This window comes from Cryptomeria japonica, chromosome 5 (assembly GCF_030272615.1).
Source record: "Cryptomeria japonica chromosome 5, Sugi_1.0, whole genome shotgun sequence".
NCBI classification, from domain to species: Eukaryota; Viridiplantae; Streptophyta; class Pinopsida; order Cupressales; family Cupressaceae; genus Cryptomeria; species Cryptomeria japonica.
The window spans coordinates 25,025,412-25,052,877 of NC_081409.1; the positions used below are offsets into that span (position 1 = coordinate 25,025,412).

The following is a 27,466-nucleotide window of genomic DNA, read 5'->3' on the forward strand; positions in this document are numbered from 1 at the left end:
AGAGGGAGGGAGAGAGAGGGAGATTAGGAAAAGGAGAGCAGGAGAGAGAGAGAGAGAGAGAGAGAGAGAGAGAGAGGGTGATTGGGAAAAAGAATGGGAGAGAGGGAGAGGGAGAGAGGGAGATTGGGAAAAGGAGAGGGAGAGAGGGAGAGAGAGGGAGATTGGGAAAAAGGAGAGAGAGAGAGAGAGAGAGAGAGAGAGAGAGAGAGAGAGAGAGAGAGAGAGAGAGAGAGAGAGAGAGAGAATAGGATAAGTAGAGGGGGAGGGAGAGAGAGGGGGAGAGATAGAGGACAAATTGGGAGAGAGGGAGAGGGAGAGGGAGGGTGGAGATGGGGAAATAGGATAAAGAGAGGGAGAGAGGGGGAGATTGGGAAAAGGAGAGGGGGAGAGATAGAGAGAGAGCTAGAGAGAGAGAGAGAGTATGATAAGGAGAGGGGGAGGGAGAGAGAGTAAAGACAGAGAAGGGGATAGGAAGAGAGGGAGAGAGATAGGAAAGAAAGAGAAGGGAGAGAGGGTGAGAGATAGAAGAGAGAGAGAGAGAGAGAGAGAGAGAGAGAGAGAGAGAGAGAGAGAGAGGAGAGAGAGAGAGAGAGAGAGAGAAGCGGATAGAAGAGAGGGAGAGAGTAGGGAAAGAAAGAGAAGAGAAGAGAGAGAGAGAGAGAGAGAGAGAGAGAGAGAATATGATAGGGAGAGAGAGTTAGAGAGAGAAATATATTAGGGGTAGGAAGAGAGGGATAAAATATGATAAGGAGAGGGGGAGGGAGATAGAGTTAGAGATAAAGATAGAAGAGGATAGGAAGAGAGGGAGAGAGATAGGGAAATAAAGAGAAGGGAGAGAGGTGAGAATAGGATTAAGAGAGAGAGAGAGTAGGGGGTAGGAAGAGAGCAATTAAATAGGATAATGACAGGGGGAGGGAGTTAGAGAGAGAGAGAGAGTAGGAAGGGGGATAGAATAGGATAAGGAGAGGGGGAGGGAGAGGGTTAGAGACACAGAGAGAAGGGGATAGGAAGAGAGGGAGAGAGATAGGGAAAGAAAGAGAAGGGAGCGAGAGAGAGAGAGGTGTTGAAATGTGGTGACTGATCAGCAAAGTACTATATACTCAGCACGTATCCTCGTCAGGGTCTAGGGCTGGGCTGGGCCCCAGGCAGGGGTTCAGGGGCGGCAGCCCCCGAGAAAAGTGGGGGTTTCGGGGTGGGAGCCCCCGACAAAATTTTTTTTGCCATTTTTTGTTGATGAAAACCGACATTGTAATTAAACCTTAAAAAGGCCGACTTTGTTTTTTGCCCTAAAAATGCATGTTATAAGCGGCTAGGATGCTTAAGGCATTGTAAGGTTGATGTATTGTTTTTGCTGGATAATAAGAACGATTGGACGACTGTGTATGGTGGACGTAACCCATTCTGGGTGAACCACATTAAATCTCTGTGTTATCTATGTCCTGTTTTATTTCTTTATCTTTTGTATTTAAATCTGCATATAATTGTTAGTTCATATTTGCTTTGGATCTGCTTGAAACCCTAACAATTGGTATCAAAGTGAGGTTTTCTGTAAATTGGCAGGACTTTCAAATTTGAGTGGGAGCAATGGAGGATTCCAAATTCAAGGTTGAAAAGTTTAACGAACAAAATTATCAGTTATGGAAAATGCAAATGGAGGATTACCTGTATCAAAAGGATTTGTGGCGGCCATTGGAAGGAAAGGCAAAGAAAGCGACCATAATGTCAGATGAAGAGTGGGACATTTTAGATAGAAAGGCACTGGGATCCATTCGACTATGCCTTGCACCGTCTATAACATTCAATATAACAGAAGCAAAAATGACTATAGATTTGATGGCAACATTGGCAAAGTTGTATGAGAAACCCTCGGCTTCGAATAAGGTATTTCTTATGAAGCGTCTATTTAATTTGAAAATGAGTGAGGGAGGATCTGTAGCGGAGCACTTAAATGAATTTAATATGATTACCAGTCAATTGTCTTTGGTAAAAATTACTTTTGCAGAAGAGGTTAGGGCTCTCTTGATTTTATGTTCTTTGCCAGAAAGCTGGAATAGCTTGGTTATGGCTGTAAGTAACTCTGTCTCTGGTAAAAATACTTTGGTATTTGATGATATTGTTAGTGTTATCCTAAGCGAGGAAATGTGAAGGAAAAGCACAGGTGAGACTCCAACATCATCGGGTAGTGTTTTGAATGTGGAGAACAGAGGAAGATCAAAGGAAAGAGGAAAAGGCCCTGGGAATGAGAAGTTACGAGGGAAGTCAAAGAAAGGACGCTATCAATCTAGAGGAAAGAAAGATTGTTGGTACTGTGGAAAGCCTGGTCATCTAAAGAAAGACTGTTGGTCTCGGAAAAACAAAGAAGGAGACAAAAATGAAAATGATAGTAAGGAAGCTAATATTGCAAGTAATACTTTACAAGATGCTTTAATCTTATGTTTGGATAATGTTAATGATTCCTGGGTAATAGATTCTGGGGCTTCATTTCACGCTACACCCCATAGAAAATATTTTCTAGATTATGTTCAAGGTGATTTTGGACAAGTATATTTGGGTGATGATGAGCCCTGTCAAATTGTTGGAAAATGAAAGATAAAGATAAAGTTGCAGAATGGTAATGACTGGTTTCTGCAAGAGGTAAGACATGTTCCTAATTTAAGAAGAAATTTAATTTCTGCAGGGCAACTAGGTAGTGAAGGTTGCATAGTTACCTTCTTAGACAGTATGTGGAAGGTCACTAAAGGATCATTAGTAGTAGCTAAAGGTGTGAAGGTAGGCACATTATATCTATGTACAGGTAACACTTACTCTACCCTAGTTGCTATAGATAAAGTTACTACAGGGACAACAACAATAAATGTTGCAAGAACAGATTCGATAATGTGGCACCATAGGCTTGGGCACATGAGTGAGAAATGGATGAAAACCCTTCACTCCAAAAATCTATTGCCAGGACTAAAGAAGATTGATTTAGAGTTCTGTGAAAACTGTGTTTATGGTAAATAGAAAAGAGTTAGATTTCTCAAGGTTGGGAAAGAGAAGAAGAGTGAGAAGTTAGAGCTTGTACATTCAGATGTATGGGGACCGACTCAGGTATCATCTCTTGGTGGCTCTTATTATTATGTTATTTTTATTGATGACCCAACCAGAAAAATATGGGTATATTTCCTAAAACAAAAATCAGATGTTTTTGAAACTTTTAAAAAATGGAAAGCTTTGGTTGAGAATGAGATAGGAAAAAAGTTGAAGTGTCTCAGATCGGATAATGGAGGTGAGTATTGCAGCAAAGCATTTGAAGATTACTGCTCCTTAAATGGGATTCGAAAGAAGAAGACAGTTCCAGGAACTCCATAGGAAAATGGTGTGTCAGAGAGAATGAATAGGACTATCATGGAACATGCGAGGAGCATGAGATTGCATGTTGAATTGCCCTTACATTTTTGGGCAGATGTTGTACATACTGTTGTCTATTTGATAAATAGAGGACCTTCAACCCCTTTGGATGGTGGTATTCCAGAGGAGGCATGGACTGGTAAAAAGGTAAATTATTCTTTTCTAAAAACTTTTGGTTGCGAAGCTTTTGTCCATGTTGATAAAGAAAACAGAACCAAGCTTGATGCTAAATCTCATAAATGTACCTTCATTGGATATGGGATAGATGAATATGGCTATCGGCAATGGGATTTTGAAAATAAGAAAATAATTAGAAGTAGAGATGTTATATTCAATGAGAAGGTTATGTATAAAGAACAGATGCAGGAAAAGAAGCGTGAACAGGACAAACAAGAATATGTGGTGTTGGATGAGATTCCTGAAAATGAAATGCCACAAGTACCTGATGCTCAGCAACAACAGATTGTCCCACAAACTCCTGCAAGTGTTAGATGTTCTACGAGGACAAGTAGACCCCTTGAAATATTTTCTCCTTCTTTGTATTCTATTTTATTAACGGATTCTAGTGAACCAGAAGAATATGAAGAAGCAATGCAGGTGGATGCCAAACAACAGTGGTAGCTAGGCATGAAAGAGGAGATGGACTCATTGATGAAAAATAAGACTTGGGACTTAGTCCATTTACCTACAGAAAAAAGAGCCTTGCCTAACAAATGGGTTTATCGGCTGAAGGAGGAGGAAGGAGGTCAGAAAAGATATAAGACCAAACTTGTGGTAAAAGGTTTTGCACATAAAAAGGGTATAGATTATGATGAAATATTTTCTCTAGTTGTAAAAATGACTTCAATTAGAACTGTACTTAGTCTTGTGGCTATAGATGATTTACATCTTGAACAATTAGATGTCAAAACAACTTTTCTCCATGGAGATTTGGAGGAGGAAATTTACATGTTGCAACCACAGGGATATGAGGTCAAAGGTAAGGAGAACTTGGTGTGCAGGTTGAAGAAAAGTTTGTATGGCCTAAAGCAAGCACCCCGACAATGGTATTTAAAATTTGATAGTTTCATGGCTGAACATAGTTATCATAGATGTCATTCTGATTATTGTGTATATTTTAAGAGATTTGATAATGGCAGTTATATTATCCTGTTGCTTTATGTTGATGACATGCTTGTTGTTGGGTCTAAAATGCAACATATAAATGATCTTAAACAGAAATTAGCCAGGTCATTTGCTATGAAGGATTTGGGTGTAGCTAAGCAAATTCTTGGTATGAGGATTACACGGGATAGGAAAAATAGAACCTTGAATTTGTCCCAAAGTGAGTATATAAAGAAGGTGTTGAAAAGATTTAACATGCAGGATGCAAAAGCAGTTAGTACACCTTTGGCTAGTCATTTCAAATTGACTAAGGAGATGTGCCCAAAGGCACAGGAAGAGGTTAATAAAATGTCTAACATCCCATATTCATCAGCTGTTGGCAGTCTAATGTATGCAATGGTATGCACAAGGCCAGATATTGCACATGCAGTGGGAGTTGTGAGCAGGTTTATGAGTAATCCGGGTATGGAACATTGGAATGCTGTGAAATGGATTCTTCGGTATTTGAAAGGAACTACTACGAAGGCATTATGTTTCAAAGGATCTAATGCTGCTCTGAGTGGATTTGTTGACTCTGATCTGGCGGGTGATATTGATTCACGGAGGAGTACTACAGGGTATGTTTTTACTATAGGGGGAACTGCAGTCAGTTGGATTTCTAGGCTGCAAAAGGTTGTTGCACTTTCAACCACTGAAGCTAAGTATGTTGTTGCTACAGAAGCCAGCAAGGAGATGATTTGGTTACAATGTTTTCTGGAGGAATTGGGTCAGACACAGGAGGATCGCCCATTGTATACTAATAGCCAGAGTGCCATTCATCATGCGAAGAACTCTTCTTTTCATTCAAGGACAAAGCACATTCAGCTCAGGTACCACTTCATCCGGACTATTTTGGAGGAGGGTCAGTTATGCTTGAGAAGATTCACCCAAGTGAGAATCCTACCGATATGTTCATGAAGGCAGTTCCACAGGAGAAGCTAATTTCTTCATTAATTTCTGTTGGTCTTCTTGATTGATAATTGTGGAATTTATACCAGTCGAGTCCTAGTGTTTTATCCAGCGGATGTTGCATGTACAGGGGTGTCATGTAGTATCAATCTCCAAGTGGGAGATTGTTCGGTGTGGAGCCTGATCAGTCTCCAAGTGGGAGATTGTTCGGTGTGGAGCTTGATCAGTCTCCAAGTGGGAGATTGTTAAAATGTGGTGACTGATCAGCAAAGTACTGTACACTCAACACCTATCCTCGTCGAGGTTCGAGGGTGGCAGCCCCGAAGAAAAGCGGGGGTTTGGGGGCGGGAGCCCCCGAGAAATTTTTTTTGCCATTTTTTGTTGATGAAAACCAACATTGTAGTTAAACCCTAAAAAGGCCGACTTTGTTTGTTGCCCTAAAAATGCATGTTATAAGCGGCTAGGATGCTTAAGGCATTGTAAGGTTGATGTACTATTTTTGCTAGATAATAAGAAAGATTGGACGGCTGTGTATGGTGGACGAGGAGAGAGTTAGAGACAAAGAGAGAAGGGGATAGGAAGAGAGGGAGAGAGATAGGGAAAGAAAGAAAAGGGAGAGAGGGTGATAATAGGATTGAGAGAGAGAGAGAGAGATAGAGAGAGAGAGAGTAGGGAGAGGAGGGAGAGAGAGATAGTAGGGGGTAGGAAGATAGGGATAGAATAGTATAAGAGAGAGAAGGGGATAGGGAGAGAGTTAGAGAGAGAGAGAGGAAGATAGGGAGAGAAGAGGAGAGGGAGAGGGGAAGGGAGAGAGAGTTAGAGAGAGAGAGAAGGGGGTAGGAAGATAGGGATAGAATAGTACTAGGAGAGGGGGAGGGAGAGAGAGTTAGAGACAAAGAGAGAAGGGGATAGGGAGAGAGGGAGAGAGGGATAGGGAAAGAAAGAGAAAGGAGAGAGGGTGAGAATAGGATTAAGATATATATATATATATATATATATATAGAGAGAGAGAGAGAGAGTAGGATAAGGAGAGGGGGAGGGAGGGAGAGTTAGGGACAAAGAGAGAAGGGGATAGGAAGAGAGGGAGAGAGATAGGGGAAAAAAGAGAAGGGAGAGAGGGAGAGAGAGAGAGAGAGTAGGGAGATGGGGAGGGAGAGAGAGAGTTGGGGGTAAGAAGAGAGGGATAGAATAGGATAAGGAGAGGGGGAGCGAGAGAGTGTTAGAGATAGAGAGAGAAGGGGATATGAAGAGAGTGACAGAGATAAGGAAAGAAAGAGAAGGGAGAGAGGATGAGAATAGGATTGAGAGAGAGAGAAGGGGATAGGAAGAGAGGGAGAGAATAGGATAAGGAGAGGGGGTGAGAAAGGCAGTTAGAGAGAGAGTAGGGGGAGAGGGGGTAAGATAGAGAATAGGGAATAAGAAGAGAGGGAGAGAATATGATAAGGAGAGGGGAAGGGAGAGAGAGAGGAGATTGGGAGAGAGGGAGAGGGAGAGGAAGAGAGAGAGAGAGAGAGAGAGAGAGAGTGGAGATGGGGAGAATAGGGGAGAATAGGAGAGAGAGAGAGAGAGAGAGAGAGAGAGAGGAAAAGAAGAGAGACATGCATGCATACAAACATATATACATATATCTATATAAATATATGTATATATATAACTATAGATATGCATATATACATACATAAACACATTATATATGTATTTTGTGAAAATCAAAATAATGGTTTTTCATAACCCGTACGGGTATTGTGAAACTCAAAATGATAATTTTCATAACTAGTACGGGTTATGAAAAACGATAATTTTGGTTTTTCATAACCAATACGGGTTATGAAAAACCATATTTTTGGTTTTTCATAACCCGTACGGGTTTTGGGAAATTCAAAATGATGGTATTAGTTCTACATAACCCGTACGGGTTATGTAGAACTATGAATGGTACTTTTTGTTTTTCAAAACCTGAGCGGGTTATATTGCACATCAGAACCCGTGCGGGTTTTGGCTTGCTAAGAGGGTTGGAAAACGACCCTAAGACTTGGAAGCCCATTTTCCCTCCATTTCTGTCCCTTTACACGTTTTTTCATCTTCCAACATGATTTCTCGACTTCATCATCATTAGGTTTACAAATGATCAAGTGGGTATCTCTAAAATTACCACCATAATCTCACACGTCTTCTCATCTTTTTGACCATATAAATTTTTCTATTTTTAGACAACATTAGCATAGTAAACTTTAATTTTCTTTATGAGTGCCTTGACAGTCCTCAGAGACATACATCTACCATTTTTTTAATAACTTTTGATATACTTGACCAAATTCAAAATAAATTACATATTATTATTCTACTCTAGATTCTATATAATTTAAAAAAAAAAGTTTTCATTTTTTATTATTTTGATGCAAGTTATGCCCAACGCACGAACATGTACCAAATTTTCAGGATGCGGTCACTTCAAAAAATCATTAAAAAAAAAAACTCATTGAAAAATTACAAAAAAATACAAAACTTATAGATCTCAATCTTACCTATCATCCTACCAAAGGGTTTTTCAAAATACTAAATCTAATTATATATTTTGTGCAGTGCACGAAAATAGCTATGTTATGTTTTTCAGAAAAAATCAGGAATAGTTTTTCGTGCGAGAAAGGTTTGACCCTTTTAATCTTATCCAATTTTAAAAAAATTTAGTAGTTTAGAAACTAGACTCAGAGTACTACAATTCTTATTCTTTTCTCAACTCCTATTTTTGAGTGCGTGACCTTTGAATATCTCTTTGAAGTTTAGGTTTACTTGTTTTCAGAAAAAAAAGTGGCCACTTATACCCCCCTTTTTGTTCACCATCTTGGTGCACTTACCCATATTAGGATTTGAAGAAGATCACACTCGTGGAACTTCATGTGTGACTGATCGATTGTGCTGTTTGGGTAATGCATTCCAAATAGATACAGTTGCATACCATTTATCTGTCTTGATTAAATCCTTTTATCTTGATGGCATTAAATTAAAGTTATTTCTCTTCTATCTGGTATTGGTGGAGAAGAGGTTGCTTTGCATCGACCTGGGATACATTTAACTTGTGTATGGATACATATTTACATAGATACAACACAAGTTAAATGTATCCTAGGTCGATGCAAAGCAACCTCTTCTCTACCAATACCAGATAGAAGAGAAAGTACTTTAATTTAATGCCATCATGATAAAAGGCTTTAATCAAGACAAACAAATGGTATGAAACTGTATCTATTTGGAATGCATTACCCAAATAGCGCAATCGATCAGTCGCACATGAAGTTCCACAAGTGTGATCTTTTTCAAATCCTAATATGATTTCTATCTCGCCAACCTCTAGAGGATCCACCTGACCTAGCCCCACCCAAACCAAGTTCCATTCTTCGCACTTTTCAAGAATGTATTTCTGTTCACTATCTTGCAGTTTCCCTTGTGAATTTTCAATTATAGTGCAGAGTTCTTCACAAAGGACACCACCACATCGTCTATAGTCTATGCTTCAATTTTTTTCTTTGATCCCATGGAGGCCAATAGTCCTTTGTTTGAGGAAGTTCTTCGTGAATAGTCATGGGGGGGAGAGATAATGCTTGAAATCACCCTTCTATTGGGAGATTGTGTACATAACCTCTTGGTCTTCTGAAAGTTGAAAATTACTTCGAGTCCCCCAACTCTGGTTCCACACTATAGAAATTTTGGTTATTGCCTTCCAAATATCCTTCGGTGCAAAAGCATCATTCTCATAATATAAAAAAGGTGCTCCTTGCATGAACACATTGATTTCCTCCAAGCGTGGCCCAATAGGTTTCGCAGGAACTCCAAAACCAGGTAGTCCCTCTGGACATAAATTAGAGATGTCACATCACACACTCCAGACATTGTTTGTTTGTATTGCATACTCTCTGTGTATTTATCACCCTTTAACATTTTCCTCTGCTTTTCTCCAAGTGCTCTCTTATAGGCAGCTGATGAGCTTGTTTCCTTGTCATTCAAGATAATGCATGCTTGCTTTCTTTTACAAAATTTACTTGCACATGAGTCTTCAGCTTGTATGTTCTTCTTCCGTACAGATATAAATTTTAATTCACGCTCAGATGATAATTAAATAAAATAAGCATTTGTAAAGAAAAGATTTAGTCATTCGATGTTACATATTATCTGACGGAAAGATCCTAGACAATTCTTGGAGAAAGGAAACATCATTGATAATCCTTTTTTGCAAATAACACTGAATCAAATAAATAATAAATGTTTTATGCAATTTTTAAAAGTAGAACTCGTGCAATGCTTTCATGCACCGATGACAAAGCCATCTGACCCACATCATCTCTCACCGTCGGAATTCCGACAACAATTAAAGAAACATCCGACAAGGATACTGTATATCCGACGTCACTTCCATGTCGGACAGTCGTCAAGGAGCAAACATAGCATCCGTCGGAATTCTGACGGTAATCCACCAAAATTTGTGGTCAGGGGAGAAAATATAGCCACCGTCGAAGGAGTTCATAACATCGTCGGACGTCTGACGCAAATGGCATCGTCAGGAAGACCAACGACGAGTTTTCGACGGTAAAATTGGTCGGAAGTCCGACATGGTATCGTCGGAATTTTGACAATTAGCCGTCAGAAATTAGGCCCAAATGTACTAGTGTCAAGAAAACCACTTCTGCAAAACTCCCACTAAAACTAAATCAGTACGAAAAACCCAACAAACCTCACAACTGATATCAAAGGTGATCAGGGTCTGATACTAACTGAAAAGAAACCAGGTAGCGGAATACAACTTTCTACACTAAACTATCAGGAGTGTGAATGCAAAGATTTCTAAACCCTTTAACAATTAGAGATTTATATGTACATCTAAATAAACATTAACAGATATTCAAAACAGAATAAACTCATAACACAACATATATGTGGGAAAACCCTTTTGGGAAAAAACCCACACTCCAAACACTCAACTCAATTGTATTAATCAGCAACAACAACAGTTACAATACAATCTCAGAGCTATGCTCTTCAAGAGTCTTCTTATTACAAGATTCAGGAATAATTTTGGCAATCTAATGATGTCTCTCAAAATATTCAACCTCTCATACAAAATAAGCCAAGGCACCACATATTTATAAAGTTCAACACAAAGAGGAAGGCTCCCATGATTTCTAAGACCAACTTCAAAGCCTAAGAGGTAAGTTGTGTCATAAATAATATAATTACCATTATCCTGACATGTTGCACATAGCAACTTTCAAAAGCACTAACACCTATCTCACACAACACAATTATCTTGCCAAATGCAATGCACGTTCAACATAGCAACTCCAATAACCAAGAATAGGCACTTTCCTTACCTCACACCACTTGTCAAAAGTGAACTCCACCATAAATATTCGCTGCTCAAATACAACTCCAATCCATAATAGAAATACAAGTCAAGACTCTTTAGTCAACATAGGAAATTGCCAAATCAGTTTCCACTCCAAAATGGAAATATATTACATCTTCCCAAAATGTAGAATCTTTCAAGTGAGCACCAATTTCCTAAAAAGGGATTATACCATCTCATCGCTGCCATGTAGGATGCCATCTCACTAAGAGAACCCACAAAGTGAATGGCGACTTAAGAAATTAATAAATTAAAATATATCTACAAATTTAAATTTGAAAGTCTTGTTTTGCATTGCCTTCCAATGGCTACTTCCATTTGTATTTGATACCCACCTGCGAGTTTGTCTGCTGAGTTGGACATAAATTTGAGGCTCTTAATGTCTAAAGGGACTTTAATGAAGAATACTTCATTGGTGGCAACTCTTTAAAGTTTTTTCTAGCGCATGGCTCTGCTCCTAAAATTTGATGTTTTGTAAAGCCTTCCAACGACTATCTCTATTCAAACTTGACACCTCCCCGCAAGTTTGTCAGTTGAGTTGACGTTGCTAAGTTAGAGATTATCTAGCCCTTGTTGCCTCATTATAAGTAATTCTTGACAATTCACTTGCTTAGGCGAAGGAGTACTTTCTATAATGTTGGACGTCTGTTCATCAGATGGCAATTTGTCTGACATCATTAATTATCTTGGACTTACCGTGTTGCAAGAAGGATTGTTGTGATCTTAGCAATCTTTTAAAATATTCTCAAAATAGAATAAAGGACGCCATCATCATGAATCGATGAGCTTGCGTTGGCTTCGTGGCGAAATCTCAGGTTAAAACCGGATCTTTAGCATATGTTCCTCTGTCATCTTTTCTCTAGGTTTTTCTCTCAAGGTACTTTTCATTTATCATAGTTAGTAGACGAAGGTATGTCAGAAGTAGTTAATATTGCCATTATCGAGACAACTCCCAACTATTTTGTGCTTTTCTTGTAGCTTCCCTTCTCTTCGGCTTTCCTTTCCTGTCAAGTAAGTGTGGCCTTCTACTCTTTGGCGAAAATGGCAAAACCCTTTGCCTTTATAGTTAAAGTTTATCCCCACCCGACTTCTTGTTTTGGGGCAGATACTCCTGTTTCTTTGTCCTATCGGAACCGTCAAGTCTCTTTCAAGGAAATTTCGGATCAACATCTCAAAAGACTTATCTGCAATTCAGAGCCACTGGTAATTTTGGCAGTCAAAATGATTCTGGGGTATGGTCATTTGAGCAGACAGGAATACTTGAGGGATAATTCATTTCTCTTAAAGATTTGTTGCATTTTTGCTTGACAATCAGGTTCCTAAGACAGAAGTGTTGGCTCTGACCACACAATTGTTCGAAGCAGACATTTTGGTGGGTTTAGATTTTGTCCTCAAATATGCCATCCTTGATACTGGACCCCCTCGACCAAGGGATATGCTTATGCTTTCAGTTATGGGGGAAACCATCAATTATTATCCGTTTCTTCTGGATCTCAAAGGTCCCGCACTCATGCAACATAGGGCTTTTATGGCAATGGCAATTAGGTTCCTCAAATGGAAATTGTGGGGTGAAGATCCTGACAACCATGACAGGGAGGACAAATTTAGAGATTTTGCCAGGTTAAATGGTTTTCTCCCCCCAAAAGTTGAGCATGAAGGGTCACCTGCAAGTGCAAGTGGAGATGGCAGTGATGCTTCCCAAGCAGGTAGGGATTGTGGGCACTCGGGTGCCTCTGGCAGAAGCAGGGGTCGTCCACGTGGAAGGGGTCGTGCTCAATAGGACTAAGCAATTATGAATTTCTTGCCGCTAGTTATGATTTTGAATTGTTTTTTGTAGAAAAGGAAAACTTCAAAGATGTTTTGATGTTGATATTATTAGACTTGTGGCAGTTAGATTGTCCTTTCAAAACTTTCGAAGATTTTAAGTTGGCTTTGTATAGTTATGAAACTCATTCTCGTTTTTCGCAGATGGATGAATTTGGATAGTTTGGGGAACTACTTCTATCTATTTTGAACATACAGATCTTAAGTTTCTGATACCTTTATGTATCTAGTTTTTAAATTTTAATACAAACTTCTTGGCTCTACCATTTACCAATCAAATTTTTTTTATTAAATAACCAATGTTAAGACTCCAAGATTGAGACATCTTATTCCAACAAATATTGCAACCAAAAATGGGAGCATAATTTGTTTATAGAAAAATTGACCAATCCACATGATTCTTTGATTATTTAATTCCGCATAAATCTAAAACACATCCCAATAAATTCTAAAAACAAACACAGAATCCATATTCAAACTCGCAAATTATTAACAGCCCAGCCAGCCAGACTGCTTAAAATTATTGTATTCACCACGCCCAACATGTGCTATTGCCATTTCAATGAATGAATCAACAATTTTTACCATTCAGAGATTAATAATAGCGTATGAAACAATAATTTCTGTACTTGTGGTGATTGAAAACATCAAAACAAGTCTTTACAGAAGGTTTCTTTCTAACAGCGAAAAGAGTTAGGTCAAAATTTATTTGGATCTGGAGGTCTCAAGATGAATACCTGCAATACCAATTGCACCTACTACTGCAAACGAAAGCAAGTAACATTTCCACAGGATGAATTTCTTCACAGAATCACTCTGGAGAAATAGCTCTCATTGACTTTGCCACGGGAAAAAATCTCCTATCGCCAAGTATGGCAAAATGTGAGATCCTTAGCTGCGGGCTTATCACAGATGGGTGTCAAGAAAGGCGATGTAATTATCCTCGTTTCGCCCAACTCAGTTCACTTCCCCATGATCTCCATTGCCATCATGTCCATCGGTGCAATTGTCACCACAACCAATCCACTAAACACTGAAAGAGAAATTGCAAAGCAGGCGACCGACTCAGAAGCCATACTAGCTTTTGTGACACCAGAACTAAGGAGCGAATTAGCCCACACCAATCTGCCATTAGTTTTCATATCAACAAAAGATTATGTGTTTCCTTCAGATGTCCATCAGGCGACAAACTCCAAGAATGCGAGCATAAGGTCTTTAACAGAGCTTATGGCTTCAGACACCACCCATATGCCCAAAGTAAAAATCCATCAAGCCACTGGCGTCAGCAAAGGTGTGATTTCTACCCATAGAAATCTCATATACCTGGTGTGCGTTGTGCTGACACGTTTCAAAAAGCCTACTTATGTGTGCACTGTGCCCATGTTTCATATATACGGCTTTGGTGCCTTTGCTTGTGGGTCGCTTGCCTCAGGATCTACTACAGTTGTTCTGTCTAAGTTTGAGTTAAGTGATATGCTTGGTGCTGTTGAGAAGTATAGAGCGAACTATTTACCACTGGTGCCTCCAATTTTAGTAGCTCTGACAAAAACAGATATTTCCAGCAAGTATGATTTGGGGTCTTTGCATACTGTCCTCTGTGGAGGAGCCCCCTTGGGCAAAGAAGCTACTCAAGAATTTATTTCTCTGTTTCCCAACAGTGCACTATTGCAGGTGGGTACTTCCAATTATTTTTCTTTTCACTTGTTAAGTCGTTCTACATATTGTTAGTTCTAGACTTATCACCTCTACTTTCTAGAATTTTTGTAGGGGAAGCAGCAAGATACCCTGTTATTAAGCCTTCCACAGTCCATAACTACTTGCAGGTAGGTTTCCAAAAAAATCGATGACACTACATTACCCATCATCAGGACAAATAATGTGTTTGGATTGCAGAATCAAGCTCCTTATGTGTGCCATCTATGTCTCAGTTTTTTCAGAATTAATTCTTTCAAATATAAATGCATATCCATTGCAAGTTCATCCCTCAATGTAATTGCATATGCATTGCTAGTTCATCCTTTAATGCACTAATTTATGTGCATAGTATTAGTGATTTTTAAATCAGTTTTCCCTGCATTGCTAGTTTCTAATTTATCACCTCCAACTTTCAGATTATTTTTTAGATTTATTCAAGTCTACATTTTGGATCACACAACACAGTCCATCATAGGGCTACACACACTAGAGTTACCTGTATAAAGATCTCTATTCTGGAATCTAAGGAAATTTTGTGTCTGATGATGGATCATTTAACGTTTTAAGAAATATGGATTCAGATAATACAAATGCACCTGCATCACCTACTTTTCTCCATATACAATATTAGCAAAATGGCAGCTGTGTATGGTTTTAGGTTTTCTGTAATTACAACATAGGAATATTGGTAAAATGGGAGCTGTGTATAATTTTAGCTTTCTATAATTACAACATAGGATTCTATTGTCTCATTGTTTAGGTAAAAGCTAACTATTGAGTTTGATCTTTGGGCACAATTTAAAGTTTCCGAGTAAAATGACTTGCATTCAGACTCCATAATATTCTATCCTCTGCCAGTCAAGCTTCAAACTAAAGACTAATTTGATTTAGTTGTGGATTTATATTTATACATAATTCATGTTCAAATTCCACATGTCCACCAATGGTGTGGATTCACCTCTACAAGTAAAACGATCCCAATTCGATTCCCACGGTGCCCTGTTCTAAGAGAACTCTAGCTTTTTTCCGTGGATTTACATTTAAACCTACCTATTCAGTTCGAATTCCAAAATGGCCTCTTCTAAGCGAGAAGCTTATTCGTTTTGAGGGGATTCACCTTTAAACACCATCTTCTGTTCTAAGAGAGGGTTGATATGTTGGTATGGATTTACAATTATAAGATGATTCGAGTCTGGAATCTTCTGCTCCTCTATATTCTTGACTTATTCCAGTTTCTTATCACTTATTAGAAGGTGCACAAGTGACTTAACATTGTGTTCCCTTTGGATTAGTTTATTAATAATCTGTACCACTTTTGTATCAATTTGATGAAGATCACTAGCTCCTGTGTTCATTTTGGATTAGGAAGCTTCTCATCAATACAATTAGACATACTTAGCAACAAATAGATATGAATAATGTAATTGAATCAACTTAAGTTGTGTTCATGTCTATCTATGTGAGATGTAAGGCTCTCAAATGATTATTTGAAAGTTCTGTTCTCCTCTGGCAGGGTTTTGCGATGACAGAAACAACGGGAATGGGAGCATCTATGGACACCGTAGAGGAAAGCAGACACTATGGATCAGTTGGGATGATCGCCCCGAACATTGAGGCAAAGATTGTGGATCCTGAATCTGGCATTGCTCTTCCTCCAAACCAAAGGGGACAGTTGTGGCTTCGTGGCCCATGTATCATGAAAGGTATGACTTTTTCTAGTCCTTTACTTTTGTCAAGCAGGTTATAAAATACAAGTAGATTGAATTAGAGCAATTATAGAGATTCAAATAGTGCAGAGAACAAGTTGTGTGAAAAATTTAAACAAACAATGGATGCAAAATCTGTTGGTCTCCTGCATATACTGCATTAAGCAGTTTAATCAAGTCAATCTTCTTTGGCTCCATCTCTTGATAGTGACTGAGGATAGGTAGGCATGCTATTTGGAATTAATGCAGCTGACCCTAAACAAGGGTAGGTGTAGCTTGTCAGTCTTAAGTGAATTATGAGAGAAACCCTTGGTGTTGCTAAAAGCCTGATAGTGCAATGTGGCAAGTATACTGAATATCAGTTGTAGCTAAAAGGAGAAAGTACCTTTCCTCAAAACAAAAAATTGATCAGCTAGGAAGTTTTCTAAGCATTCATCAAACTGGGGAATTCATTAAGGAATATGCAATCAAGCTTTTGGAATTGGTCAAGCACTGTCAAGCTAATAAGCAAGTTCTTGTAAGCTTGATATCATGATATTCATATTAGAATTCAACTGCTTGATCTCTGAGTCAAATTAATTGATCTATAATTCGTGAGTAATGGTTCACATGAATTCATTTCCAATGAGAATGAATAGTCCATTTAACACTCATTGTATTTAGGTGATATTCACAAGAGCATTAGAACTTCTTGGAAGGTCACCTATCCTAGTACTATTCCAACCTAAGCATTCTCATGCTTAACCATTGAGTTTCCCCAAGATCAAGCCATCTTAAGTTGGAGACTACTGGATGGACGACCTCCCAGAAAGTCCCGATGCTTCACTCCTACAAATATCACCTAGATAAAATGAGTGCTCCCGATACTTCACCCCATGAACATCGCCTAGATAAAATAAGTGGTAAGTGGACCATTCATTCTCATGAAAGATAAGCTTGCATAAATAACTACTCATAAAATATAGATCAATGACTATACAATTGAATTCTGATATAAAAATCTTAATTTTAATACAGGGCAGAAATTACCTCATACTTGTCAAAGCCAGATATCAATTTAATTCGAACACTGAGAATTGCGTCTTTTGAATACTGAAATGTTTTGCAGATGTGAATTCTGGATAAATACAAAATATCATTTGCTATCATAGCCAAAGTTATCCATGAGAGTATGGTCATAATAATTATAACTCATGTCATTAAATGGCAGGCTACTTCAGCTCTGGACAAAAATGGCTGGCTGCATACGGGAGATATCTGTTATATCGATACTGAAGGCTATGTATTTGTAGTAGACAGGCTGAAAGAGCTAATAAAATACAAATCTTATCAAGTATAAATTTGATCTGTTTAGCATCTTACATGTAGTGTGATTTTTCAGTTAGCTTGATTAACAAATTTTTATCTTATTCTAGTCTCATAAGATGATTTAGCTTTACTCTACATCACATTGTAGATTGCTCCAGCTGAATTAGAAGCAATTCTACTTTCTCATGCTGAGATTGCTGATGCCGCGGTGATGCTCAATTATAGGATTTAACTTTCTATAACACCTGGCTCTTGAAAATGAATTATTTGTTTATTTTTGAAACACTCTCTTCTATTCCAAGGATTCAAAACTTTTGAAGGCTTATATAAACACCAGTGTTCTCAAGGATAACATTATGTACTGTATGACATTGAAATTTGAAATTCTTATGCATGGATGCAGGTTTCCAGACAAATAAGCAGGCCAGGTTCCAATGGCATATGTAGTTAGGAAACAGGGCAGCACACTCTCTGAAGCTACTATAATTGAATTTGTTGCCAAACAGGTCATTTGCTCTTAAAATATTGTTTGTTTCATGCATTTGAATATTCAATCCTGCTTTCAAACTCTACTACTGGTATAAAATTCTATATAGTTATGTTTCATTGCAGGTTGCGCCCTACAAGAAAGTTAGAAGGGTGGCTTTTGTGAAAGGGATTCCAAAAACTGCAGTAGGAAAGATATTTAGAAAGGATTTGATTAAACTTTCAACATCAAAGCTCTGAAACTTCCAAGAACAAACAAAGAGTAAAAGGGATTTGAATAAGCAGGAAGAGCAATATAATTTGAACATGTGACTGAAGCCACTGCAAGCAGGTTACTTTCCTGCATATGTGGACTGTTGATGATAATAAAGAATGCAAGTTCAGAGTTCTTGCAATCAGCGACATAATCTAATTTGATGATGTGATGAGTGGACTACCCAAACGATGTTGAATGGAGTGATATCAAAATAAAAGGTATAGATAAGCTATGTAATAAAAATGAAGTTATTGGAGACAGAGAATGTAATATGTTAATGTGAAATGACCTCCTAAATTTTACTAAGTACGTACTTAGAAAGGTTTAATAAAATATGAGTGGATTAAAATTAGAGCTTTATTTGAGATTAATTTGTCACGATCTTCTTTTTTTTATGACATATTCAAAAAAAGATGGGGGATACAAAATCTTTTTTTTTTTTATGATCTTCTTTTTACATTTACTATCTCAGTAATATTGAGGTTGGATCATTGTGAAAGCTTCCACAAACTTCTAGTAATATTTTTTATGAACAATTATATTTTTCAAAATTAATATGTAATAATTTAATTTCATAAAGAAAATTGTGCTCTTCTTTATATTTGTTTCACTGAATCCCTTTAAATCGTAAATCATAAGAAAGATGTCTTGTAAATTTAAATGCACATAATTTTTCTTTCATTTTGTATAACTGTAAAATTTGTTGTTTCAATCTTGAAAATTCTCATACAACTCAATTTCTTTTTAATATGTTGCACAAATAAAAATCCAAATATAATAAACAAAATAAAAATGAACTGTGACTTTTATATATATATATATATATATATATATATATATCATACTTCTATTCAACATTTAGAAATTTCTCTATCAACCAAACTTCTCTAATATGAAAAAGGTGGGCAGTCATAAAAGTTTGATATTTGAGTGACGAGGGAGCATAGTAACGAGACTGTTAACCAAACAGAAAAATAGGGACAGGACGATTGGGTAAATAGTAACGAACACATGAAGAGATTCTTTAAAAAGACATTATTCTGTTTCAATTATTTCATCGTTAGATAAATTCGATCCAACATAGATAAAACCCTCATCAGTTGCCCACTAAATGATGCTATTATTATTAATCATTTAAAATAAAACAAAACACAAACAACAATCATATTTGGTCAGAAAAATGCTATTGGTGTAAAAGAGATATTTTTTATATATGTACATTACTAAATTTATATCAGATTCCAAAATGATATTATATTTTGTATTTATTATTTTTAATATAAATCAATAAAAAAGATAAATGATATTTTTACAATTATTTAAAAGAAAAATTAAATATTAATAATTAATTTTTTGTTTAAATATATTCTATGTAATGATTGATTAAACTAATGAAACAAATCCAATCCAATGGATGTATAGTATTTTGACCTAAACATAAACTCACAATATAATATTAAAAGAAAAAAATAAATTTTATTATTATAAGAAACTTATTTAAATTTAGTAGAATGATTTTTATAGATAAAATATAAAAATATCATTACATTCTATTATAAATTGTAAAAATTTATTATTAATTGACTTAAATTTATATTAAATTTTTTTCTACTCAAATAATGTAAATATAAAACTATTAAAAATGATGCACTGTGGCCCATTAAAAGTCCTACTTTAAGCCCCCAAATCTCATTGGTTTCTCCACCGCCAGCTATAATTTCAAAATAAACAAGAAACAAACAAATAAATAAATCCAAATATTTTGTTAGAACATTTCCACCGACCAGTTTCTCTTATATACTTCTTCCTGAGTGGGTTTCTCTTATATACTTCTTCCTGAGTGGTCCTGATCAGCCAAAATTATGGACATCAAAGTATATGCGCTCACCTTAGCCACACGGATTACCAGTGAGAGAATTCCTTTGCTTTTTCTTCCTTGCCATCACCCTATAAACATGTAAATTTGACATTGGTATTGATCGGGTGCACAAATTTGTTGGAAGGATTGAGAGAGACCTCTTATTTTTGAAGCACCTAAATATGACATCCATAACGCCTCTGCAGATGGATCCTAGCAGTGGATACTGCAATGCAAATAGTATTTACTACAGCAAGCGAAAGCCACTGTATCTTCCCCAAGACGAGTACTTGAACCTCCCTGCTTTCCTCTCGCAGCAACCCCACACTGGAAAGATCGCTTTCATTGATTCTACAACAGGATACGAAATCACCTTCCCCCAGCTATGGCAAAGTGCCAGATCCTTAGCAGCAGGGTTAACTGAAATGGGCATCAAGAAAGGCGATGTAATTCTCCTCCTCTCGCCCAATTCGGTCTACTTCCCCATCATCTGCATGGCAATTATGTCTGTGGGTGGTATTGTCACAACCACCAATCCACTTAACACGTCTACAGAGATCACAAAGCAGGCCAGAGACTCATCTGCTGTTCTGGCCTTTGTTACATCAGAACTGGTAAACAAATTGGCTGATGCCAACCTACCACTAGTTCTGATATCAAAAATACCAGGCTTCAGTCAGAAAACAACCATTAATGGCTGTTCCTCTGCCACAAGGTTTTTGGTAGACCTGATGGCGACAGATCCTGCCAAAGCTCCCAATGTCCGAATCAAGCAAGATGACACTGCTACCTTGCTTTACTCTTCTGGCACCACTGGCCTCAGCAAAGGCGTCATCTCCACCCACAGAAACCTCATATCCATGGCCTGTGTTTTTACAAAGCCTTCCACTTGTAGCAATTGTTTTTTGTGCACTGTGCCCATGTTTCACATCTATGGCCTTGCAGCTTTTGCATGTGGGCTGCTGGCCACTGGGTCAACTATTGTTGTGCTATCCAAGTTTGAGCTGGGGGAAATGCTTGGGGCCATTGAGAAGTACAGAGTGACCTATTTGCCTCTTGTACCTCCAATTTTGCTGGCTCTGACAAAAACAGAGATTGCTAGGAAATATGATTTGAAGTCTCTGCACTCTGTGCTTTGTGGTGCAGCACCCCTCAGCAAGGAGTTAACTGAGGAGTTTATTTCTAGATTTCCCTCCATCACATTAATGCAGGTATAGTTAGCCCTCATTGTTTTGGGTTTTGTCTTAACTTCAGTTTTGATAGAAGAAAAGATTCTGAAAGAATGTGATAACAAGGTTTGAAACCATCCATGTTTCAGATCATCTTTCACGATTCATGAAATGTATAACAATTGTCTGAATTGTCGATATGAATCACCCTTCAGAGTAAATTATGCATGTAGGGTCTCAATGACTAACATTTTTTAAACTATGTAAGTTCCATCCAAAACCTTATGTCCTGATGTTTTAGCACGCCCTTTATGATCTATCATGAGGACCATGGACATTGGAAGCCTTAAAATTTGAGCCTTGTTTTTCTTTTCTGATTGGAGCCGAACATTTTTCCAGGGTTATGGGCTGACAGAAACAACAGCAGTAGGAGCATCCACGGATACCCAAGAGGAGAGCAGACACTATGGAACAGCAGGCATGTTGTCCCCAAATACTGATGCAAAGATAGTAGATCCTGATTCTGGCCTTGCTCTCCCTCCAAATCAAAGGGGAGAGTTGTGGCTTCGGGGCCCAACAATTATGAAAGGTATGGAAAATTTTCTTCCTTCGCTACGCTTTTATTTTTCTTCCTCGTAGTAATGTATGCATGCCCCTTAAACTCTGCATAGAACTTATAATGGCCCTTTTTCTTTCTCTTTCTCTTTTGGCGATATTGATTACAATACCAATTAGATTCTTCCCGATTAAACATTTGTGTCTAGCCTAAAAATATTTCCTCTTTAATTTTGCTTCACTAACTGTTGAGTGAGTCTTTTTGGTCAAGTGCTGCCAAGCTCACAAGTTTGTTCTACTAATCCTGAAAATCAACTCAATTCAAATGCTATGAAAGTCGCAAATCCTGTGCACCGAAGGTTCTTGCAGATATGGATTCTTGCTAAAAAGTCATTTTCTATACATCACCGAAAGATTCCCATGAGAATCTTGATATTTATGAGTCATATAACCTATACCATTCAATTGCAGGCTACTTTAGCAATCCAGAAGCTACTACTTCAGCTTTGGACGAAAATGGCTGGCTACGCACGGGCGACTTCTGCTACATTGATAATGAAGGCTATGTCTTTGTAGTAGACCGGCTGAAAGAACTGATAAAATACAAATGTTATCAGGTATTAAGCTTCATTGGCTTCAATAGGATTGACTTGTTAGCATCTGATTAGCAATGTACTCTTTTGGAAACATTGAAAAACAAAAATCCATTTTACTATAGTCATCATGATTTGATATTTCTGTGCATTGATTTATAGGTTGCTCCGGCACAATTAGAAGCACTTCTGATTTCCCATCCTGAGATTGCTGATGCCGCAGTGATACCGTAAGAAATAATTGGTTTTGCATGAAACATCTACAATATCCATCTCTTAGAAACAAACTTAAATGCTGATACCTGATTCAACTCCTATTAGAGAGTTTTGTAATACTTGGAAAACTCTTGAGCACTACATTGGTAATCATGAGCTTCTAAGTTGTGTGAGGGATCGTTGAAATTGTCAATCTTTGGTGCAGGTTTCCGGATAAAGAAGCAGGCCAAGTTCCAATGGCGTACATCGTAAGGAAACAGGGCAGCACACTCTCTGAAACTACTGTTGCCGAATTTGTTGCCAAACAGGTCATATGCTTTGAAAATATTGAGTTCTGATTTCTCATTATTTGATTGGAATTTTAGGACTTGATTCAAATTCTTCAAGTAGTGTGAAGCAATTAGTAGTGTGTGTCATTTCAGGTGGCACCTTACAAGAAGGTTCGCAGGGTGGCTTTTGTGAGTGGGATTCCAAAAACTGCAGCGGGAAAGACACTGAGAAAGGATTTGATCAAACTTTCCGCATCAAAACTTTGAAAGCAAAGGATTTCAGGATCCAGATTCTGTCATAACGAAGATAAATATTAGAGTTTCTCCATTTAAGTCTGCTTATAGCATCCTGGGAAAATATAGACAAGACTTGCTGTTACTCCTGCTTGTTTGCACAGAAAATTATTGTTGCCCCTAGCAAAAAAAACTGTACCCTGTCCACCATATAAATAAAAATTGAGTTTGCCTGTTCATAGTAACGTTCTGCTCAGATGTTATGTAATGAATACCATGACAAGTTGGCAGAAAAAGTGAGAGTAAGCTTAATTTCATACAGGTAGCAATTTCAAATAGAAATTTGGATCAACTAAATTTGTAGGCCAGTTCTAAATTTAGAGGCTAATCTGGAGTAAACAATATATTTCGATAATGTTGCAACATACTGTGCCTGTACTTTATTGCTGAGTAATTCATGGCGATTTTGTGCATTGCCAGGTTGAGAGTGAGAAACAGGCAAATAACGGAGCTTTTCCTGCTCCTGGGGGTATGAGCAGAGGAATAGTGTGGTGGGATAAGTTTCTTTCACGAAAATTTCAAAGCCCAGAAAAGGTTCACGCTAATAAAACACAAAAAGGTTCAAACTAGAAAGCAATTTAAAAAAAAAACAAAAAAAAAACCTCTTTTTCAATCAAATTAAAAGGCAACTTAAAAAAAAAAGAAAAAGAGTGTATTTTTTTTGAGGTTTGTTTGGGCCGTCCACCTTCTTTCTGAAGTCTTAGACGAAATCTTCTCCTTCTACTATGATCCTCTGCATTTTCACAACCAAACAAATCCGGAAACCATATTGGATTCAAAAACATACCAAAATGGAGGTTTTATATGGCCAAAAAATGAACTAAATGAAACTAGATGTAATATAGCTAAGACATCAAGATTTTGTGTAGATATGACAATTAAATGTAGGTTGGGCTTAAATCGCATATTCTATGGGATGGATTATTTAGGTGGCACATGTGGGGCTCAAATAACTTGTGATGTTTTCTTAAAAGAATTATTGTTAGAGTTAGTTTTTTTTTCGGTATCTAATTAATAAATTCCATTTCCATCTCATAGATATCTATTTTCTTTTTCTATGTTCTTTCACATATGGCTATTTAGGAATAGATCAAGTTCTTGTCAATATGGTATTAAGTTATTATGGGATACGGAACCAAGTGTTATGGTGGGGGTATGGACCAAAAGAGCATGATGTATGGCTGGCTCTACTATAGATTATCCAAACCCCCACTATTCTATGACATCAAAGTAACAATTAGTAGCTCACGTGTATAGAGAAAACCAAACTCAAACTCACTATTCCCATGCTACTATGGAAATTTGGTAGATGTATTGAAGTGTTTGACATATATTAAAAGAATATAGCCTCTCAAGGAAAATGGTTATTGCAGTGTACAAAAAACATGGGTGTCCTCATATGGTTGCCATACTATTTTAAAAGGAAGCAAAGTGCAAAATAAATGCTTCCAAATGCCAAATCTAACTGGAGAGATGATGCAAAAATTTCTTGCAAACCCTTAACTATTACAGATTAGATAAACACATAAAATTCAAATTTAAACAAATAAAACCACAACACCAGACATACATGGGAAAACCCTTTTGAGGAAAAAGCCACACTCCAAAAGCCAAACTCAATTGTATTATCAACAACACCAACGGTTACAATACAATGCATATAGCCAATGCTCTTCAAGAGTAGCTACAACAGAGAATTTGAGAACAATTCCAATAGCATAACAATGCCTTTAAAAAAATCAACTTGTCTCTTTAAATCAACTAAGGCATCAACATATAAATAGAGCTCAACACAAAGATGTATGTGCCTATGGTTTCCAAAACCATTTCCAATGCCTAGAGGCAAGTTGTGTCACACACAACATCTTGCTAAACCCATGACACATTGCACATAGCAACTTCCAATGCAACAACACCTATCTCTTCCATAATGGTCATCTTGACAAATGTAATGTAAGTACAACACAGAAGTTACCATGACCAAGAATAGGCTCCTTCCTTACCTCACACCACTTTTTAAAAGTGAACTCAAAACATAAATGCTAACTACCCGAAAATAACTCTCCATGACTCTTCCACCCAACTAGTAACTGTCATAGTCATACTGAAAAATCATCATAGTTTCAACATAGCAACCTATGACACTATCTCCCTAAACTTTAGGACTTCCAAAGTGGGTGTATAATAGGATAAATAATTAAATAAACATGTTTGGACTCTAAGGTTGCGACACCTTAATCCCAACATGTTTCAACATATGCAACAAATAGGTCTCCAACTTGATCAGTTTACGTTTTCCAATATATTCCAAACATGCCAAAATGGGATCTCTAGAATAGAGTATAGGTATCAGGTAAAAACTTAAATGATAGGGGACCTTTGTCAGATGTAGTTGGAAATGGTATGGTAGAAAGTTTATTTTAAAAAATGTGGAAATATAGGCAAGGCATGTGATCAATCTAGTTACCATAAACAATCTAGTTACATACATCTATAGAACAAGTTTCTTCAAAGAGTACACAAGTGTTGAATTGTGGAATAATTCTAGCAACATAATAGTACATGTAAATAATCTTAAAATGTAAATTTCATCCTAACACCTATAGTTGTAGAGTTTACAAATACAAATAAGGAAATTCGTACTCCCTCTAAAGTAGGGGCTAAGTGTAGTGTAGTTAATTGTATAGCTCTACAATTTCACACTCATTTTGGATTCACTTTGGCGGTTGTGCCTCATGCTCCTAATTTATGTCTCATTGTGCTCAGTTTTGGGACTGGATTTCTAGAAGCTTAGTGCAATCCCTTTCTTAGACACCTTTTTTGCTCAGAATGCCAGGACTAGGGTAACTAGCACCCCTGTCTAGACATTTTGGCCATTTGAAATCATAATGATCGGCTTTGCAAGTAGCAAGAAAGTGATCCCTAAAGTAGATGGTCATGGTTTGATATATATATATATATAGAAACAACTTTACCACTTATCTTGCTATGTGAATACCCCCACCACCTAATTTTTTTATCCGCTCCTCTAACTTGATAATCCAATGTAAGATTGTGACATAACTTTTATTTGAAATACTTACATATAAGCCAAATTCCCTTTCTTTCAAATATACTTTGATTGAAGATATATTTAGCAAATCATTATTTGAATGGTTGACAATATATAATAGAGGATTTATACATTTTGATTTTTGAATATTTTGAGTAAATATCTACAATTTAGATGCACTTTTGGTGTGTTAATTTTGATATTTCAAACTATGCTAAATATGGCATTCATAATGGATCTACAGGTGGATCCTAACAGTGGTTACTGCAAGACAAATTATATTTACTACAGCAAGCGAAAGCCACTGTATCTTCCCCAAGACGAGTACTTGAACCTCCCTGCTTTCCTCTCGCAGCAACCCCACACTGGGAATATAGCTTTCATTGAATCTGCAACAGGATACGAAATCACCTTCCCCCAGCTATGGCAAAGTGTCAGATCCTGCAAAAGCTCCCAATGTCTGAATCAAGCAAGATGACACTGCTACCTTGCTTTACTCTTCTGGGACCACTGGCCTCAGCAAAGGCGTCATCTCCACTCACAGAAACCTCATATCCCTGGCCTGTTGTTATATTAAGCCTAGCAATTCTAACAGTTGTTTTTTGTGCACAGTGCCCATGTTTCACATCTGTGGCCTTGCAGCTTTTGCATGTGAGCTGCTGGCCACTGGGTCAACTATTATTGTGCTATCCAAGTTTGAGTTAGGGGATATGCTTGGTGCCATTGAGAAGTACAGAGTGACCTATTTGCCTCTTGTACCTCCAATATTGTTGGCTCTGACAAAACTAGAGATTGCTAGCAAGTATGATTTGAAGTCTCTGCATTCTGTGCTTTGTGGTGGGGCACCTCTCAGCAAGGAGTTAACTGAAGAGTTTATATCTAGATATCCCTCCATCACATTAACACAGGTAAAGTTAGCCCTCCTTGTTTTGAGGTTTTTCTTAACTTCAGTTTTGGTACAAGAAAAGATTCTGAAAAGAATGAAATAACAAGGTTTGAAAGGTGATATCAAATGTGGATCACAGCCTGGTGTTCTGAAAGATCAGCATCATGAGAATAATAAAAGGTGATAAAAAAAAAAAATTGTTTTCTTTGAAGAAAAAGGTTTTGTTTTCTTTATTTTCTGATTGGAGCAACATATTTTTTCTAGGGTTATGCGCTGAAAGAAACAACAGCAATAGGAGCATCCACAGACACCCAAGAGTAGAGCAGACACTATGGAACAGCAGGCATGCAGTTGTGCCCAAATACTGATGCAAAGATAGTGGATCCTGACTCTGGCCTTGCTCTCCCTCCAAATCAAAGGGGAGAGTTATGGCTTCGAGGCCCAACAGTTATGAAAGGT

General features: G+C 37.5%; 1 protein-coding gene and 2 pseudogenes across 1 annotated transcript; all 3 read left to right on the forward strand.

Annotated features, from left to right (window-relative positions):
* Positions 1-13,467: 13,467 nt before the first annotated feature.
* Positions 13,468-18,451, forward strand: LOC131033697 (probable CoA ligase CCL5; annotated as a pseudogene).
* Positions 18,452-19,909: 1,458 nt separating this feature from the next.
* Positions 19,910-23,254, forward strand: LOC131033678 (probable CoA ligase CCL5). The gene is made up of 6 exons (XM_057964957.2): positions 19,910-21,184; positions 21,542-21,731; positions 22,169-22,314; positions 22,453-22,520; positions 22,712-22,814; positions 22,929-23,254. The coding sequence occupies exons 1-6, from the start codon at positions 20,156-20,158 to the stop codon at positions 23,040-23,042; spliced, it is 1,650 nt and encodes a 549-aa protein (XP_057820940.2). The 5' UTR covers positions 19,910-20,155; the 3' UTR covers positions 23,043-23,254.
* A 12-nt stretch (positions 23,255-23,266) lies between these two features.
* LOC131033698 (probable CoA ligase CCL5) overlaps positions 23,267-27,466 on the forward strand; it is a 33,551-nt pseudogene continuing 29,351 nt past the window's right edge.

What these genes read in the sequence shown, in the direction of transcription:
- LOC131033678 (XM_057964957.2), top strand. Translation starts at nt 20,156, where the DNA reads ATGACATCCATAACGCCTCTGCAGATGGATCCTAGCAGTGGATACTGC. An exon ending in CCTCCATCACATTAATGCAG is followed by an intron (nt 21,185 to 21,541) that starts GTATAGTTAGCC and finishes ACATTTTTCCAG; the next exon opens with GGTTATGGGCTGACAGAAAC. An exon ending in CCGAATTTGTTGCCAAACAG is followed by an intron (nt 22,815 to 22,928) that starts GTCATATGCTTT and finishes GTGTCATTTCAG; the next exon opens with GTGGCACCTTACAAGAAGGT.